This window comes from Telopea speciosissima, chromosome 1 (genome assembly GCF_018873765.1).
Source record: "Telopea speciosissima isolate NSW1024214 ecotype Mountain lineage chromosome 1, Tspe_v1, whole genome shotgun sequence".
NCBI lineage: Eukaryota > Viridiplantae > Streptophyta > Magnoliopsida > Proteales > Proteaceae > Telopea > Telopea speciosissima.
Genome location: NC_057916.1, coordinates 9,216,037 through 9,236,391, shown reverse-complemented (window position 1 = coordinate 9,236,391; position 20,355 = coordinate 9,216,037). Strand labels below are relative to the sequence as shown.

The window sequence follows — 20,355 nt, the reverse complement described above, 5'->3', positions numbered from 1 at the left end:
GAGTCAAAACAGGTTTTTTTGGTTTTTTGTTGCTACTTTTCTATAAGAACAACCTTGTATGGGGAAATTTGTTTACTTGAATGAAAGGCATGATTCTGGCTTCTCTGCAGGCAGGTACTGATATCCAATTTCCTAAAAATAGCAGAAGCTTCCCCTCTGCATTGGTGAACTTTCACCTTTTGCCCTTATGCTTTTGTCCTTTATATTTTACGTTTTCGGTTTATCCATTGGGAGCAGTTCTTCTGGACATTCACTATAGAATCTAACGATAGACTCCTAGTTTTGCCACTTGGTATGGCAGATTGGCTTGAAAAATCCCCCAAAAAAATAGGTCTAATATTTGACATGTGGCCAATCCAGACCATACTCTCGTTTTATTCGAAGTAGCATGGGAGGAGGGGAGGAAGCTCTCATTTATTCAAATCTTTTGAGCACAATGAATCAAAGCTTATCAACTATAATAATTGGCTACCCTGCATAAAAAGAATAAGTGTTACATATTGGATCAGGTCGGTCTGGTTTGGGGGGAATATCGAACTTATCTAGTGTGCATTTTAATGAAGTTAGGTCTTGGGCTAATGCCCAGTATGATGGCCTAGTTACCCCAACTATGACTAAGCCTGAGGTTGGACCAACCAAACATCACTTCGTTCTCCCTCCCCTTCCCCCCCCCCCACTCTTATTTTTTCAGGTGAGTAACTATTACGATTAATGATAATGCTCGTAGATAGTACCTGGATGAAGTGGGAGGAACTTAAATTGTAATATGATTTGTATAGTACCTTGATGAAGTGAGGAGGAGTTTGTAATTACATTGTAATGTGATTTGTACTATTAAGGCTATAGATTGAATTCTATCAAGCATCTTGAAGACTAGCAATTCCTTCATATTGCGGTTTTTAGCAGTTAGGGCCTGAGAGTTCGACATGTGGAAGATGATTCATCCAACGGTGCGAGCTCGATTAACCCAGATTTTTTTTTTCTTTCTTCTTGAGCTCGGCACCATTGGATGTCACATCTTTCACGTGTTGAGCTCTCAGACCCGAACTGTAAAACACTGCAAGATTACAGCGCTACAGAGGATTTTTTTTCCCCTTGCAATATCACATACAGCAGAATATATATACTTTATAGCGACCTGTAGTCGACATGCAGATGTTAGAGATGAATGAGTGGCAAAACTTGGAAGAATAAAATTACACTGTACAATCGAACAAACTTTAGTACCAATAGGAATTCTGTTGAGAAACGTTGGTCAAGAGAATTTGAGAAAGTTTGGACTTGTTAAATGAAGACCTCAAAAAAAAAAAAAAAAATTCATTTGAGAGGAATGATATGATAAAAATTAGAGGTTAGAGGACAGTATAGAGAAATAGAAACATTCATATAACATTAGTACACTTGAGATGGTTTGAATGGTAAGCCAAGACAAGTAACTGTGGATAAATAATAACATATATATAGCCTTAGTGAATCAGGGAAAAGGAACTGTAGGGTCCATGTAGCTGATCCAATACATTTAGGGTAAGGCATAGAGAGGACTAGAATTATTATTTTGTAATAATTATAAAGGAAAAAGATCGCGACAATGTAAATGTGCAGATTCCTATGCACATTCTCACATGATCACATCCCACCCATGGACCTCACACATTTCTCCTCATTAAACTCCTATTGGAGGAATCGATTTCCCATTTCCTCATTGGTGGGAATTAATGTACTTTTAAGTCGTAAAGATCCCTCTCCTGATTAGATTACGGGAAATGTTCTCTGTAGGGAAGTGCCCCCTCCTCTCCCTTCTCTCCCTGCCCATATGGGTCGTTTCACATGTCAGGAGAGAGAGACGGCATGCGCTCCCCCGTAGAGAACATGATCCCTTGTATTGTTCAAAAGAGAGTTTCTGTAAACCAACACCAACCTCCCCCCCCCCCCCCACCCCCAACATAAAATATATGTTTTGCCTATATGGAGGCTCAAACGTCTTGTATTTAATTCAGGCATATCATCTTGCTTTATTTTAATGGCAGAAATGTCCTATATTCTAGCACATTCTTTTTTGGTGCCCTAGTCATACTAGAGCAAGTCAGCAACCGAATTCCATATTTTTGGTGCAAACAAGGTTATAAATCCAAAAGGAACAATTGTTAGACTCCATGAGGCTGTGTATGGATGTATTGAAGAGAAAAAAAAAATCATACAATATTTGTATGGTTTTCTTGGTTTTAAATATTTTTCCCAACACGTTTTGAATGCACCAAAATGATGAAAGATTCTCAGTTTAAATTTTGACATTCACCTCGATAATAACACATTTTGCTCATGTCAGCATTAAAAAAATCTACCCTCGCAGTGGGAACAAATGGTTTTTTGACTCGAGAAAATTGCAAGGGAAGAGAGGTAGTGATGATGATGATGATGACTGGAACAACTTTTACCTTCTTTATACACTAAGAAAATAGGGGTACTGTTCTCTGTGCCGCAGCGCAAGCTACGCCCAGCGACATGGGGGTGGGCACAATGACCACCCTGCCCCTCTGCACAGGCTCTGCCCATGTGCCTGGGCACAGCCTGCGCTACGGCACAGAGAACATTCTCCCAAGAAAATAATACTACTTTTAAAGCAAAGATCTGACCTTACTATACACGATAAAAATTTCTATAAGGCACTTCTTAAAAAGCTGGGGAGGTGTGTGTTTTAAAGGAGAGAGAGAGAAGACAATATGCCGAACCTGAGTATACAAGAACAAAACAATACTATAATACAAGCACGCCATCTCGAATGAAGAATACACCTCTCTTTGGCAACATTGGGGCAACCAAAAATATTCGTCAACCCAGTCTCACCAATCTTTAAAAACTAACCCCCATGGAAACATATCAAAACCTGCATCAAATAACATAGACAACCACTCCCATCGTCTACTTTTATTTAACGAAAGCCACATGAACCAATAAGCATGCATGCAAGGTAATGCTAATGAGTAATCCAGAGCCCCTAACTAAAGTTCAATATGACCTATTACTACCGGGTTTAGATGAAGATGAGGTCTTGGACTTTGCAAAGTCGACCAACTCTTTGAAGAGTGCATCCTCTGGTTTTGTTGAGGTGGTCGAGTCCTGAGAGTTTGTCTTCCCATGATTAAGGGAAAGACTCTGTGTCCGTCCGACTAACCCATCATGTGAAAATCCTGATCCACTACCATTATGTGAAGCACCAGCTGGCACAGCGTGCTGTTGTTCGAAGAACTGCTGTCTCTGATTATATTTAGAAGGTGGGGGCGGCAGCGGGGTTGGAGACTGGACATCCCAAGGGGCTGGTGGTAGTTTCTCAGTAGATTTGGAAGTTTGCAGAGGTTCATCATATTTGGGCGGTCCAGGTAACTTGGAAGACGAGGTTGAGTCCTTTGCATGCAAGGGAGGAGATAGGGAGCTTGTCTGTGTGTTGCCCAAATGAAAAGGAACTGCAGAAGGCTTTGGCTCGGAGACATCACCACTGAGATAATCAACCATGCCAGCATCTGTACTAACTGGCCATTTTGACGAAGGGGGTGGAGGAAGGAGTGGGCTAACATGCTGCTCGTTTTTACCATTGCTAGGTTTCCTAGACTGCCCTTGTGCAGTGTCCCTTGAAGATCTGCAATAGTTAGTAGCATGATTATCTAAGCTATGTGAACTTGCAACACGATAAACAGGTTCTAGACGCTTGAACCAGGGGATCCAGACCATAAAAATATTCACCTGTGAGCTAGTTGGGCAAAATCATCTTCTGATTCATCATCCTCATGGCTGACATTCACAAGAGGTGCAAATGAGGTTTCTGTCTCTCCACCACCCACATTAAGGGTTCCTTTCACTATGTCATCATGCCGGCAAAGCACACGCTGTAGTTCATCATTCAATGCCAACCCCTGACATAGAAGCTCTTCATCTCTGAAATGAAAGCAACCATCTCGGTCAGTTTAAAGTTTTAACATTTTTTGAATAATGAAAAACTACCTACAAAAGATTTAAAGCAACTTCCATACGTTGTACTGTTAACAAGAATCATCACACGCTTCTGATAAGACTTGCACTGGTCAACAAAGTCAACTATCAGATCTTGCTTTACACCCTACACCAAAGAAGCAAAGTCAGAAGTCAGTAAAACTAAACTTTAGAAGACACAATTTCATTACTCAAGGAACGAATTAAATCCTAAGAGAATATCCCACGTTCCAAATATATTTTGAGCCTCGAGAATGATATCACATAACGAGTCATTGTAGTTGCTTTATCTGGAGATTACAAGAATGACACATTTTTTATTTTAACCTGTCTAAAAGAGATGTTTGTCAATAGCCAACTTTGCCACAGCAAATTTCTATAGAAGCATCGGCTTAAAATGATATCTCTTTCTATTACATTAACAGTTTTATACAGAGAGGAGAGGGAGGGGGTGCAATTTACCATTTTGAATGGCAGTTCACATGACAGACCAAGATCTAAAGTAAATGTGTTTCTGTTTGACAAAATTTTTTATGGATTTCAAGAAGTAAACTTTGCAGAAGAAGAGATCATAGGAGAGTGTGTCAGTAAAAAAACGAGAAAATAAATTTAGCAAAAGAATGAAAAAGCAAGAAGATCAGGATTTCTAAAATAGAAAATTTGATGCACTGAGCATAATCTTCTAAAATTCTTCAAAGCAAACCTAAAAGAAACAAGTACCTCAGGACTTTTTGGATCCAATGCGTTAAGCATATCCATTAAAACATCTGCTAGTCCACGAGCATTTTGAATCTCGGGCAAACTGCATTAAAGGCAATTCGGGGAAGAAAAATGTAACAAAGATTCTGTTCTCATGCAAGTAAAATAAATGCAGCAAAAGAAGCAGTGAACGGTAAATTTTGGGCAGCAAGAAGAGAATTAATTAAACAGGAGACAAACAGGAATGCAACTCAAGGCTGAGAAAGTCAGGGTCAAAGAACAAACAGAAACAGAGACTCAACCCCCTTCCAAGCCAGACCCATACTGTCCCAGCCCCAAGGAACAAAGCAAGAAACACCAAAAAACCAAACAACCAACACTCCAACACCCCAAAACCACAGCAGCACCAAGAGAAACCACAATAAAAATGAGTTGTGGAACAAGATCATCCCTCCAAAAGTGATCTTATCTCCAAGCAACAATCATTTTGATCTTAGTTCCTTCCTTCTCCCAGCCACTCAGATTAATATCACCTTTTACCTCAAAAAGATCACAAATATCTACACTCCTGAAAAAAGTGAACCAGTACTCTCTCCACCTGAAATTATTAAGCTAAAATTCTTCCTTACCTCTATGTTCTTTGATACCGAATTTTCAACCATGTCTCTCCTCTTGAAACTTGCTCTCTTTTTCTGTCCATCAGCCTCTTCCTTTTCAATCCTCTTAACTTCCCAACCTCCACAGCTAACGGGATGATCATCTTTGGCTGCACTCCCTCCTCCAACCAACATGGCCTTCTTAAAACTTCGATAACAATAAGTGAGGATAACTTCTTTTTGCTCAAACAGAGCCTCCTCAAGACTCAGGTAGCATCAGACCCTGATGTCCATGAAAATCAGACATGTCACCAATCCCGAAGAAACCAAGATATGCTTTTTCAAAGATGCATCTCCAAGGATGTGTTGAAGGCCTGAGTTATTACTATAGCAAGAACAGATGTTCTGCAGCTTATCCAAAGAACCAACTGAAACAAAGCTAGGGAGTGAATGGCATTCCTGGGGAAACTAGAGGAAGAGAAAGTGTAAGGCGTTGGATCTTCTTTCTGGCAAAACCACTAATGCAATCTGGTAAATAAATAGACTCTTAAAGGTCTACCTAGGAAGACAACAGGGAAATGCTAGAAGAGGGATTACTAATTAAAGAGTAAGGATAAACTAGGCATGAACCAAAAATAAGGATAGAACAGGATTAAAATATAAAGCAAGGGTGTTTTGGAAAAAGGAGGGGATATGGTGGCAGTTAAAATATTGTCACCATGGGCCTTCTTCAACTTCACGACAGAGAGAAGAAAGCCAGCAGCGGAGAGTTCTACTTCGAAGGAAAGATCTCATTCATGAGAGACCCCAATCAAGCTGGGATCTTGGGGCTTGGATCACAACTATGGGACCTCTAAGAACCAGGTATTAACCAACCCAAATCAATACTTCTAATATCAGAATAGAACCTGTGAAGGTGTCACTGGCGGTAAATTGCCAGGTTTAGATCTGAGCTTATGTATACTCACAACAGGGGTCATGTTAAGAGCTGAGTTTCTAAGGCTTGAGTCGCCCTAGAGTGATGATCAAACACCCAGAATATGATGGGAAAAGAAGAGGAGATGAGAGATACCAGTTCATTATCGTAAGTGGTTGTTAGGTCACTCAGAACAGGGTAACGATATCAATACCAGTAAATAGAAGGAAAGGAGAATGAAAGAAAAAAGATAAGACAGTGTATATGATAGGGAAGAAGTTACCTGAGAAGGGAAGAGAGCAGAGGGGAAGGGGTAGCAGCCATCGACCAATTCGACCAGCAAAACACACAAACACTCACCACCATGAGCAAAGTCAACTTAATCTCATTCAATATTCAATTCTCTAACAATCTCCATCGATTACATGCACATATTTAAGAAAAGAAAAAAGACTCCTATATGTATTCTAAAACAGAATTGGAAACGAAATTGGACTCAATCTCCTACTTTATCAATCCTATCTAAAACTCCCATACATATAAAATAAATATAAAAAGTAATAAAATTACAAACACTCCCAATTGCATGGCCTAATTTGGGTAAAAATTGGTTAAATGATGAACCAAACCATTTGCTCTTCTCTCTCCGTCTATGATCTGCATCAACCACTGATGCTGGGGAATTGGAAGGTGCCCTGTTGGACAGTCTGCGGACACAAGATGAATCTTTGAACTTCCTCCAAGATGCCCTACCTTTTTTAATGGCCAAGGAGAGTAATCACTTACCCTTGTACCAAGGAATCAGTTTCACCAAACTGACAAAGCCAAAAGCCCATCAAGTTCTTTGACTGCAAACACCCATATTACTCGCATTATTAGACCTCTTAATAAGAGATGGCCCAATTGAACCTGAATCTTGGGTTGATACTCGATAGGTAGTAAACCAGGGACACAAGCAACATCTGGCAATACTAGGCCCAGGCACAAGCAGACCTTGGCTACATAAGCCAAACCTCATTCCCAGATCTAAGGGTGTTAAATTGGGTACCATTAAAAAGGGAAAAACAAAATTTAGTTTCAGAATAAAATGATATATCCTGACTGAAAACCTTATTTGCATTCAAATTCAGTTTGCTAACCCTTCGTCAAGCTTTGTAAGATCCACAACATGCCAAGGCGCCCAACATCATGTAAAAAATTTACGAAAAGGACGAGAACTTTATTATATAGGGAAGGAATTAATCCAGGGGGAAAAAAAAGAAGCCCTTCTATACCATACAAGACGAGGGAGCAAAGACAAGTGGAACCAACCAAGTACTGCACTTCCAGGTGATGATGATAGAGCTCCAATCAAATCTAAGATCTCCAAATCAAGTATCACAAAACTCAGAACTGGCTAATGACCAGATATAGGGAAGCTTTTTGGCTATATAAATGACCCTATGCTGCAACCTAGTAGCTTGCAAACACTAGTTCCTTTCACACCATAAGCTCCAGTAGATGGTCTCCGGTGTTGTAGTCCATAGATTTTTTTTCTTTTGAAACTGAAACACTGGGTTTCCAGCACAAAAAGAATCAATTGCTTCCTTAAGAATCAACCCATCTATGCCATGTTTAGAAAAATAAATTACAACCCCCATAAGCAAAAGGACAATGCATATGACCATGGGTGCAGGCACAGTGCAAATATTGGTCTTATTTTAATATCTATTGGGTATGAGCTTTTAATTTGTAATGGATTGAATTATAAGGCCCAAAAATTGGGGGGGTTTCTAAAGGGGTGTACGAAAGTAGATAAATAATATGGGGTCCATTAGGTAGTGTATTAGTGTATTTGGCTTTAATTTAGTCATTAAAAAATCCTCTTTGATTAATTGTGTGAATTTAGGCTTCAACAATTCAAATTAGTTAAGTATTTTAAAGTCTTTGTTAGTTGAGTTAATTTAGTTAACTAAGAGTGTGGATTTAGGAGACTTTTTTGTTTTTCTTATAAATATGTAACAACACCTCAAACTATGGAATAGACGAATCAAATTTGTTTTGATTTAGTAAATTGCCTAGGTGGCAAGTTCTCTCTCCATTGTTGATCTATTCTCTTCCTCCTCTCTTCTCTTTTTACTTCCAAGTTTTTCTGTTCACAGTTACCGTTCACAGTATTATTCACAGTCCTCCCTCTTTCTTGTCTATTCCTTGAAACCCTACTCCATCCTACCCTTTCCCACCACCTTTCTATTGTAATTCACCCTTAGATTTGAAACACTAGGCTGTCCTACATCAACGGGCCTCACCTGGACTCGGAGACAAATTTTTGGTGGAAAATGGCCTCGAGTGACAAGATGATCAACCATTTAAATCTGATACAGAGCTGCTTCACATACAAAATGGGGAAAAATTGCTCTAAATTTGCATGTAAAGGACTCCTATCCAATGGGAAGAAGGTGAAAATTGTTGCCCTAGATTCCCCTTTTACAAGAACCCTTGCAAAGCTCAAAGGTACTTTCTGCAGCAAGCCTTGCTCATGAGTTCATCTTCAAGAGGGAGAGTTGAGGAGTGGTCACCCATAGCAGGGCTACATAACCAAAAGGAAATGTCCTACTTTTTCTAGGCTAGCACCTCATCCTGGCTACAAGCCTACAACTATCCAAGGACGTGTTTCTTGATTGACAACATTCTGTTCCATGAGGCAACTTACAGAGACTCCATCCTCTTCTAATTCAACGAACAAATCCTATTCAAACTATCTCCAACACATAATTATAATAATAAAAAAAAAGAAGAACAAAAAATGAAGCTGTGTTACAATAAATTTTACCAAAAAGAGAGACATGACATTATGACAGAACAGCTAAACCTTACATAATAAGTCGAGAATATGAATGAACGTTAAGACATGTTTATCAGGGCATACATTGGTTAGTTGTGAGTTTGTGACCCAACTCAGCCCTTAACTGCTGGAAGCCCCACCCTATTTGTTCCACATCTTGGCCTTGCACGACAGCAGATGGCCACTGGCCCACTGCTCCCATTTCTGGCCACGAGTTTCCACTTTCAAGACTTCAAGCTATTAAGTAGGAAAGAAAACAAGGTGAATTGTTCATTTCCTAGAGATAAACCCTAAAATCTCCCAAGAGTTCTCTTTGATCCTCAAACCACAGTCAGTTTGCACCACCAATCATGCACTGCTTCGCAACAACCCCACCTCCATCAGCTCCTCCACCAGCCCACTGCTCCTACATAACCTAGATCCCCACAATAATACCCCCGAGCTTCAAAATTTATAACATAAGTACCCTCAGGAAGGATATTCCTCGCCACTAACACTATTCTCACCACGAATTTTCCCTGTGAATTCACTGGCCATAACTTTCAATTTCATGTACTGAAGCAATGAGACAATATACCATAGAATATGGATACAATATGGTCTTCTGTGACACAGCTGTTTGATTTGGGTACTAAAGCATATTAGATCTAATCAAACAACAATTAATGACTGTGGCTCTAGCGTGAAAAACACTGAAGATTTATGAATGCCTTTTCAGAGGAGAATTCAACTGAAGGACATACAAGTGAATACCTTAAAATCATAAGTGTAACTAAACACCATCTCTGAATGTGTTTCCCTTGCTCAGTTGGTCCATACAATTCTCACTAAGTTTTCATAGACACAGATCTTTACATAAAGCCATAAAGGTCTGTCATGGAATAAAATGAGTTCCATCATTGAGCCCATAGGCTCCTACCAAAACCATCATTCGGAATCTTTTCCGGTGGGTATTGAGAAAATACACTGAGACTATATATCAGGTTCATCCATGCTATGCAGTTGCAATAAAATATGCTAATCTGATGATCTTTAAACGCAGAAAATCAGATATAGAGTGGTGAACTTAGAAGTTGTAACCTTCTATTGATTGCCCCTCCTCTTATTACCCAGAAGTTCTTTAAGTCAAGGATAAAAAGGATTTTTACCATTATGTCACTATCAAGAACTGTCAATGTCTTGCAAGCTTTTCGAGTTGACATGTGAAATGACAAGATTTTACCATTATTGAAAATAAAAATGAGGTATACTAAGGGCAAAAAATTAAGGTTAAAATTTTTTCACCAAGCTTGGTTACAACAAGATATATATATGGGACTGTCTGAATGACACCTCCATAGGAGTATTTGGAATTTGTAACCTTCTTTTGACTGCCCTTTGTATTTTTCTCAAAAGTGCTTAGCTTTAAGGGTAAAAAAGGGTTTTAATTTGACATCATACTATTAAATGGACTGGATTGCATTGAGAGGGGTAGCAAAGTAAAATCCAACGGGACAACGGTCCATGTTGTAAGCTTGAAACCCTTGCCTCGAACTGAAGCTTCAACAATACAAGTGACTCTTTTTTCCAACTCTCTCTCTCTCTCTCTCTCTCTCTCCCTTCCCCTGGACTGAATCTGAGGTTCTTACAATTTTTCAGGGGGTGTTTTACACAAATTTGATTCACTGGAATAGGACTTCCGTTTTTTACTATCATGGAGTGGTTTTCTCAAAATCAAACTCAATCATAAGAATCATCACTTGGTCAATTTTGTGTGGATCACTTATGGAAGATATTAATTAGTGTAAGAACCAGAGTAGTGCTCTTAGAAAAATCACTCTAGAATATCAGAAGTGATACCAAATGCAACCTAAATCTCCAGCTTCTTATCTCATCCATAATCATCCTTTACGTTCGACTTTGTCTCTCGATCTCCCTTTCGCGATTGAAACCCATGCCTTAGTAGCTAACGTACTAAGCCTATCCCTTGCCTGCAACATTAGACTTTGGCTGGTCATCTCAAGTTGGGAGGGGTTCAGTTCTCAACATGGTGCTTTTCTTGGCACTCGAGCCTACGAAAACTACCCAACTGCAATACTCGTGCAGAACATCACTCTCCAACCAAAAAGTAAAGCATAAGAATGGAAAAAGCAACAAGAAGCTGTATGAATTGTGAATAATATAATAATCTGAGAACAAAGAAACCTGTGAAAATGGTAACAGGAGAAAGGGAGAATGGTACCTGAGACCAGATGCATCAGATTGAAGAGAAGCCTCAACAGCTGCATCATCATACGTTGGAGCAGAATCATACATTGGAGCAGAATGAACTATTGCCTGAGTTTGGGGTGGAGTAAACAAGGGTACACTGTTCTCTGCTCGGGGTGGGAATTCTACTCCAGCCGACTGTCAATTGTTAATAAAAATCAAATTTTACAATTTTAAACTCTAATGATTCATAATGATACTATATTTTTTTCATCAATATGACGAGGCAACTTATTCATTTTCTCACATTGAATTAGCAACAAATCAGAGAACTGAGCTTGCAAAGAACAATTTTTAACTAATTCTAGTGGCAATAATTAAAAGAATCTACTGGACATGACAGAGAAATCAAAGGAAATCGTATGCTTCCAAATCCATACATCATTTTATCAGAAGCAAATCTGATATATCATGATATCTCACAGAATAATAGAAATAGGGTTCAGTGCAACCAGCCAATCAGTCATACAACGATAGAAACTAATGAATGTATTAACAATCCGTAAAGGGGACGAATAGTTGTAGAAAAGACAGCAACAAATCAAGATAGTGAATGACAGAATATGTAAAGCACCAAAACCCTAATATAATCATAATGATAATTAGGCAATACAATGAACAGAGAATGACAATGGAGAATACGAGAAAAATTGACAGAAATCTGGTGCAGACATGTTGAATCTTAAATATCAAGTTATCACAAGGCAAACAAGGAAGAGGTTAAATCAAGCACCCTCAGTTCATGGTATGCAGCATAGTACTGAGGATATCTCCCTCCAGGTCCCCCAAAAGCTTCTTGCCACGTATCTATCAGAATTAATATCTTTTCTCTCACATTTAAGTCGGGCTGCAGGTTGGAAATTTTGAAGAAATCAGTACATAAAAAATAATATTTTAAAGAAAACAGAGAAAATATAGAATTTAAATGGCAAAGATTAAAAAAAAAACCTTCTTTTTCACTATCTTGACCATTTCATGTAATATATCACGCTCAATGATCTGTTGAAATAGATTCTCCCCACAGTTTTTGCTGAGTGTCTCTAGCACCTGAATCATCAAATATCAGAGACAAACATCAGAACTACAGAAAGAATGCTCAACACCCTATACATCCATGATCTTTTAGATTTTTTATAACCTAGCAAGTGAATGATTCAGTTGGTGCAATATACAAGCACTAAAAACATATAAAGGAGACACAGGAGGGGGGAAATTTCGAGTTGCTAAATCTTCCATTAGAACGGATTCATAACCCCCGCCCCAGAGATCCTGGTTTATATTGCCACAAAATTTTGCTTAATTGCCACACTTTTTCCCCCATTTGTTTGATCCTTTTGGGGGGTTTGGATCCCTCGTAAAGCATTTCAAATGTTCACATAAAATTATACACAAGTGTGATGCTATCATGGCTCGAGTTCAGACATGCTAATATCAATCAAGGTGTCAAGTATTGTGTGGGTAATGGGCAGCATATCAAAAAACTGGTTTTAAGAGACGTCTTGGAAATGTATTGGAGAATGCTAAGAGACGGTAGATATGCTTAAGATACGCATGGATTAATGGATACATGCAAAACTAGTGCTTTTTAGCAAAATATATCATAAATAAGCAATACATAATAGTTCCTAATCACTAAACATGTTATGAGTCAAGAGGATTCAAAATCCTTTTGTGATGGCATCATAAGTTCACTTAGCACATGAACAATAAAACATGAGATTAAAATGTGTCATTAAAATCAAACGTAGGACAATGGATTAAAACAAAAAATATAAATTACGTATATATATATATATATATATATATATATATATATATATATATATATATGTGAGAGGGTTAGGTAAAACGCCAACTCAAAAGTGAAATTGCAAATCCCCTCACATATCACTGTTCATGTCAGGGGTATTTATGTCATAAACAAAAGGGGGAGGGGCATTTATGGCTTTCACTCCCTGACATGAACAGTGATATGTAAGCATAGTTCAAAATCTCGCGAAAGCTCGATCGAGATTTCGAGAATTTCGACCCCCTCGAAACGAAATGACCCCTCGAATAAAAAAAATACTAAATTTCGATCGAAATTCTCGAGATTTCGAGATATTTCGAGATTTTGAAAAAATCTCGCGAGATTTCGAAAATCTCGAGAAAATGCTTTATATAAAATACCATGTTTCGATAGTCTCGGTCGAAATTTCGACCGAGACTGAGAAACAGAGCATTTTTCCTCTTTTGCTTGGTTTTTGAAGGTTTTTGCTTATTTCTTCTTCAATCTTCCACTTCCCACTTGAATCCTTGCCACGTCTACGCGGGAATCACTTGGAGAACAAACTTCTTAGCACATCTGTGAAGCCTTTCCACTATTTCAGGTAAAACCATATTCTCAAAATTGATTTTTTTAAGGGAAATGCTTGATCAACATGTTTGTTTATGATGAAATAAATATATGTTAGACACCGGAAGCCGATCTACAACTTCACGGTGTCGAAATTTTTTTTTGGTATATATATTATTTATTTATTTTTCTACTTCAAAAATAGGGTTTCCATGAAGTTTCAGGCCTTAACTTGGCCTAAAACCCACCGAAATGACCTATCGAAACATACCAGAAAAAATACAATATTTCGGTCAGCTCGAAATACCGAAATGAAACGAGTTCTCGAACTATGTATGTAAGGGGGTGTGCAATTTTACTTTTGAGCTGGCGTTTTACCTAACCCTTTCCCATATATATATATATATATATATATATATATATATAGAGATAGAGAGAGAGAGAGAGAGAGAGAGAGAGATACATAGACAGGCATATGTAAATATGTAAATATAAACATACTAAACAAGCCAACTATATATAATTATTGACATGCAAGACATGTACTATGCTAACAAGTATTAATTGATACTACCAATCAAGCAATATGTAACCATTTATACTACTTTTTAAATTATAAAGTTCTTTCCCCTTAGCTATAATTTTAAGAAGTTTTTTGTGTAAACTAAAAGGTTTGATAAAGTTTGACGGTCTTTTGTGTAAAATAAAAAAGTTTGATTCCTCTTCCTTAGTAATATACAAGGCCTATTGGCGTAAAACTCCTATCTCCTTAAACATGACTCCATTTGGACTGTTCCCCCACCCTGCTGACCCCTCTTGGGTTTGGCGTAAAATCCTCCTTCTTCGTCCCTTAGCCCTTTCAGCCACCTCCTCTGTGATCGCTGATGGGAACTCGCTCTCCCTTTGGCTGGATCCCTGGCATCCCCTAAGAGTCCTTTATAACCTTCTAGGAGCCCCTGCAGTCTATTCTTCTGGTATCCCCAAATCTAACCCCCTCTCCACAATCATCTCCTTTGGCTCTTGGTCCCCCCTCCCCCCCCCCCCCACCCCTCTTTCGGACAAGATTACCTGGCTCCCCTTCCCTAAAGGGATTTTTTACCTCCCACTCTGCTTGGGACTTTGTTAGACCCCATGCCCCCCGGTCCCCTGGTTCAAGTGGGTCTGGTTCAAAGGCTGTATCCCCCACCATAGCTTTAATGTTTGGAGAACCCTTAACCTTTGCCTCCCTACCCAAGCATTTCTCCTTCACCGCCACATACTTGTCCCCCCCCCCCCCGCTCCTGTGTTCTTTGTTGGAATGGTAATGAGGACGTCGAACACCTTTTTTTCTCCTACCCCTTAGCCCTCTCCATTTGGTAGAAAGCTTTACACTCCATTTGGCCCCGTAGTAGGAGACTGCTTCCCTTCGCCAAGGAATGGCTTTGGTTGGACAGGATTTTTTCAGGTAGTTTGATCTGTGATGCCGCAGGAAAGCTTGTGTTTGGGGCTGCTATATCTCACATTTGGATGAACGGAATCTCCGAAGATGGTCCTCCAATTCCTGTTCTATTGACATGATTTGGAAAGCCATCTCCTTTGATGTTAGTTCCAAGCTCCACATGCTTCCTCATAGATCTCTTGTTGACACCCCAAGGAACAGGCACATTGTTGTATCCTGGGGATTAGATGTTTCTCTCCTTCTGTCTCATGGCCTATCTTCGCAAGGCTTGAGGCTTGTATAGTCCCCCCCCCCTTTTTGGGGCTTTTGGTAATTGATATTTTATTCACCAAAAAAAAAATATACGAGGACTAATAAGTAAAATAGAGAAATAATTGCCTTCATACAAGAACATCTATCATAAAAAATGAAAAATGAGGAAAATCATTCGACCAACCAATGTCGAAGATGGAGAGATTGAAGTAGTCGAAGGTGGAACATTGGAAATGGAAGAAAGAGAGTCAAAGACAAAACAGGTACGTCATATCCCTCTTCACCCTTCTTCAATCAACAGCAGCTTCTGCTTTGAGTTTTACTAACAGCGTTGTCTTCTGCTACTGCTGCGTCTGTGATTTCTTCTTATTCCTGGTGGTAGAGGCCACAGTGCAAGTGTGCAACTCCTTTCCGGCAGCTGCAGCTGGTATACCCTTCTTCAACTTCTTTCCTGGATCTTCTCAGCAAATAAAGCCTTAGTTTGGTGAAAATGAAGAACAAATCATGCGTCTCAAGTTGCATTGAGTAGTATCGCTGGCCACAGCCCACGGGTATCGACCCGTTTTAACTTTCAACACAATACCACTCGATGTGGTTCAATCCATAGGCCATTTTAGTTCTCCATTAGGTATCTTATTGGTAGCATCCTTAAGCCAGAACTCACTACGGTTGATACATATCAATACATAATACCTTGATATCAACTCACAAAGCACTTTGTGATAGCTTGCACAAACAAGATACATAAGTTTACACCAGTTTTGACCATATAGCATGCTCATTTTGGTTGAGAACTGAATAATGAGATAGGGTGAGCGTTCTATTGTAAAATGAATAAATGCAATGTCTTACCAGTTACTTGCCATGTGGCAACCTGTCAACTCACAAGTCACAAAGTTAACTTGGGGAACAATATCAACACCCATCTAGCTAGAATCTTGAAAATTACCGATTCCTAAGTTTAAGAAAGCACTAGTCTCTGCTCATATATGAAAGAAATATAACCTACTAGGCATCCTTGAAACTCTTACATCTCAAGTGCTACAGATATCATAAAGCAAATGGTTCTGCCTAATGAAATCTTCCACTCACTCACCTTTTCTTTCTTTCTTTTTTTTCTTCAAGAAGTTCAATCAATTTTGTGTCCTCCAACCCTCGATTCTAACCCGCCTGGCAAGCAGGTCACATTACCATTGCAAATCCAGAGCTTGATCATTTTACTCCAAAGTAGGTAATTTCCAGCCTATACAATCCCTCAGGAATCCCATGCTACCTGTGTTAACCTCCCAATGGTCAAGCAAACCCATAACACATTTTTTTCTCCAAAAATTAGCTTGTTGTCTGTTAAAATTCCTCCAATGCTACCTCCTCATCCAGTTTTGAGAAATTAGACACTGAACTCACAGAAGTTGCTGGCGTTTTTTAACAATCTCTTCAAATCTGATGAACAGGAACACATAAAGGGAAAGAATCCAAGAGAGTTGCTGAGCAACTCGCCTCCTCGTCCCCATCTTTTTAACTTTTTCCACTCGTGTCCTGTGGAGTTTGATATTAGGCCAAACAGACCCTTCTGACAAGTGACATCAAGGGGCAAAAACATACCACAGGATGTAAACTCTCATCTTCATGTCAAGATATTGTTTCATCTGGATTTAGAGCTTCAACTTACCAACTCAACTTAACTAAGCCTTTTTCCAGCTCTGTTTAAAGCCATCATAGTCAACTCAAAGCCATTCATTTATATTTCCTTCACTATTTCTCCCCAAGTAGATTTCGCCCCCAACTTATCCATTCCCAAAAAAGAGGATTCTTAAGCATAGCATAGACTAAACTAACTCTTTTACATAAATGGACTTCCCAATAAAAACCAATGAGCAACAAAGAAAAATAGGATAAATTTATAGAGGAAAAACAGAACAAATTGAAGTAGCATAATAACCCATAAGCCTGGTCATACCACTAGGGAGGAAGAGCAAAAATTTTGTTAATGAAGAAACATCAATTATGATTTCTTACCATTTTCCCACTCACAGCCTACATGGGAGTACATATGCTGTCTAACTCTGACTTTGGACAAGAGGAATAATAGATAAGACACGAGCAAAGCAACCTTACATGTCTTGCTATCCGACCCTATAACTAAAATAAAATGAAAGCTAACGACATTACAGAATCAAACCAATAAACTTATGACTACATTAGAACCCTCAAAATTCAACCATAAATTATGAAGTTCAAGTTGCTGCACTCCGAACCAGATGACAGTGACATGTCATCAAGGAGCTCAAGTCAACTGGGCGAAGTTTGACTGTGGATTAGAGTTTGAAAACCTTACTGAATTTTTTAACAATCTAAGGAAGTTTCTTTGCCAAAGCCACTTGCAAGTTGCAACCACCTTTTCCAAATGGAAATTGAAACATTTCTTCTATTAATAAATAAATAACTAAAAGGAGCAACCAGTGCACGAGGCTCCAGCTACTGCAGGGTCTGGGAGGGGCAAATGTACGCAGCCTTACCTCCTGCTTCTCATAAGAGACTGTTTCCAAGTTTTGAACCCGCAACCAACAGGTTGCAATACCACAACTTAAACATTGCACCAAGGCTCACCCACTTTTCTAGTAATAAAATGCACCACGAAAATAGTCAAGGTTATCTGGACCTACTAAACTATTTGTGAGTGAAACATTTGTTGCTTTGAATCACACAACAATAAATCTTCTCTACAGAGACAAAATGTAAAATACTCACAAATAATGCAAGAAGTTGTATTTTGGGATTTTTACTCCCCAACCGTTTCTTAAGCAGCTTCAGGGCATCCTTTGCTTGCCTGTAGTTTTGAACCAATTCAAAGTGAAATCAGGCAACAAAATGCAAAATAAATGCAATGCCAAATACCAAACCTGTTTTACTGCTAAAAAGGTGAAAAGAAAGAAAACAATTAGTACGAAAGTTGTGTAGATGGGGGAAAAAAAACAACAGAGCAAAAAATCCCCAGAAAATGGAGAAAAGAAACCAAGAGTGACACTATAATGATGCTGAACTCTCTAAATAACATATGAGATGTTTAAGAAAATCAAGCACCTCAAGATACAGCCAAAAGTCAGGGATTTGAAGGTATAAATCTATAGGATAGTTCACAAGATATTACTCAATGGGTGAATATATAGCTTCAGCAAACAATCAAACAACATATTTAAGGTCAGAAGTGCTAGTGGTATAAAACATAGTCCAACTGCATGATGTCATTCATTTTGGTTGAACATCAAGTTCAGAAGTGAATAAGTACCCATCCAACTCAAACACCTAACTTAAGACACCAATCGTGTACCAACTTCACCCCTGTGCTTATAAAGGCATATCCAATAAATACCTAATAAAATAAAACCTCTAAGATAAATACCCAAAGCTTGTTTTAGCCCATTGGATTACTACCAACAACTTGAGGGCCTCCCAAACTTGCACCCAGCCCTCCTTACGGGATCATAGTCCGATGCAATTACGTCAGCTTGGACCCTAATTTCCTATCAAACTTTAGGTGATGCATATGAAGTCATGAACTCGTTGGCCAAATGTGTAGATGGACCTCTACTGCACATGGGACTCTTTTTATGAGTATATTCTATAACAACAGATATTCCTATGTTTATCAGGGGCGGATGGAGATACAAATAGAAAGGGGACAAGAAAAAGAAGAATAAGAAGTTTTAGGTATTGCAGAAAGATTCAACTTAAGCAAGTAATGGACAAGACTTTGGCTCAGGAAGAAAGGCATTTCAGTGAGAATTTTGTTCGTTAAACAAAAGGAGTTGCAGGCAGATGCAAAGAGAAACCAAAAGTGAGAAGTAAAACGTTGCATAACAACCCACTGAAAGAAACAATAGAGTGGAAGAACCATACCCAGGATCCATGTTAATAATGTCGCATAACTCTATGTTTAATGCCCAGTCTGGACCAATCAGCATATCACTGGTCGCCCTTTCAACATATGCTGCAGCATTATTAGCCATGCTTGCTCCCTCTCCGACTCTGGCCAGCTACTGATGCCCCCCTAAAAGCAAAAAAAAACAACCACAAATAACACCAAATTTTCAATCAGAACACTTCACGCTCTAATAAATAGCAACATCATACTAAGCCAAAAATAACTTTCCCAGATTTCCCATTCACAGGAAAAAAAAACCAAATATAACAGAATTGGCAATAACCTGAAATCAATACCTATTTCAAACAAAAGACTAATTAAAATTTATCAGACATTACTACAGGGTTGCAACTAATTGAATCCCAATCATTTCTCTAGGATTACACTTTTACCACCACAATTCATCAGTAGGAACTCAAAGAAATTCGCAATCAAAAAGCACAACATCAAGAATCCAAAAGATATTGAAAAGTAAAACAAGCCAAGGCATGAAAAAATGAACAGACTTGAAAAAGTCAAAGCAAGAAACCTCAACTGTCTGCTTGTTTCTGATATTATTAATACTATGTTACAATCATACAAGAACCCAAAAAGGCTTAAATTTGTCCGAATTCGAGACCAGGTGATATATACCAAAAAAAAACCCAAAACACGTACACAAAAAACGAAGAAAACCCAGAAGCGAAAAATCTTGAAGACAAAGATCAGTTTTTGCAGAGGTTACCTGCCGATGAATTGTACCTTGGAGAGAGAGAAAGAAAGAGGGAAAAGTTGATAAAGGGTTTGAAGGTAGTTGATTATGCTTTTTCTGGTTGGATGTATGTGTGTATTCTATTTGGTAGACGAGAAAGTAAGCTGCGTCAAACTGAAAAGGAAGAAAACTCCCTAAACCTTAAAAACAGAGGAAACAACGTAATCACGAATCGCAATTCCCCAAATTGACTTTTGATTCTTTGCTTGTTCGCTTAGGCCTCTCGTCCCTTTCCTTCGTTTTATTTTCTTCTCCACTTCGAACCGTCCCTTTGGACTTCTAAATTGTTAACAAAGATTTTCTATTGTAATGCCGTTGGGAACGGGTTATATGTTAAAGTCCAACGAAAACTATATTTCTAAGATGTCTAAATTGGACACGTCAACATTGT

The 20,355-nt window shown here is 38.7% G+C and overlaps 1 protein-coding gene across 1 annotated transcript; it reads right to left on the bottom strand.

Annotated features, from left to right (window-relative positions):
* Positions 1–2,739: 2,739 nt before the first annotated feature.
* LOC122663658 (TOM1-like protein 3) lies at positions 2,740–20,241 on the bottom strand. The gene is made up of 10 exons (XM_043859273.1): positions 19,938–20,241; positions 19,189–19,338; positions 18,040–18,118; positions 12,215–12,313; positions 12,000–12,113; positions 11,241–11,404; positions 4,705–4,786; positions 4,026–4,111; positions 3,739–3,930; positions 2,740–3,634 (listed from the first exon to the last, which is right to left on the bottom strand). The coding sequence occupies exons 2-10, from the start codon at positions 19,296–19,298 to the stop codon at positions 3,007–3,009; spliced, it is 1,554 nt and encodes a 517-aa protein (XP_043715208.1). The 5' UTR covers positions 19,299–19,338; positions 19,938–20,241; the 3' UTR covers positions 2,740–3,006.
* Between the last annotated feature and the right edge of the window lie 114 nt (positions 20,242–20,355).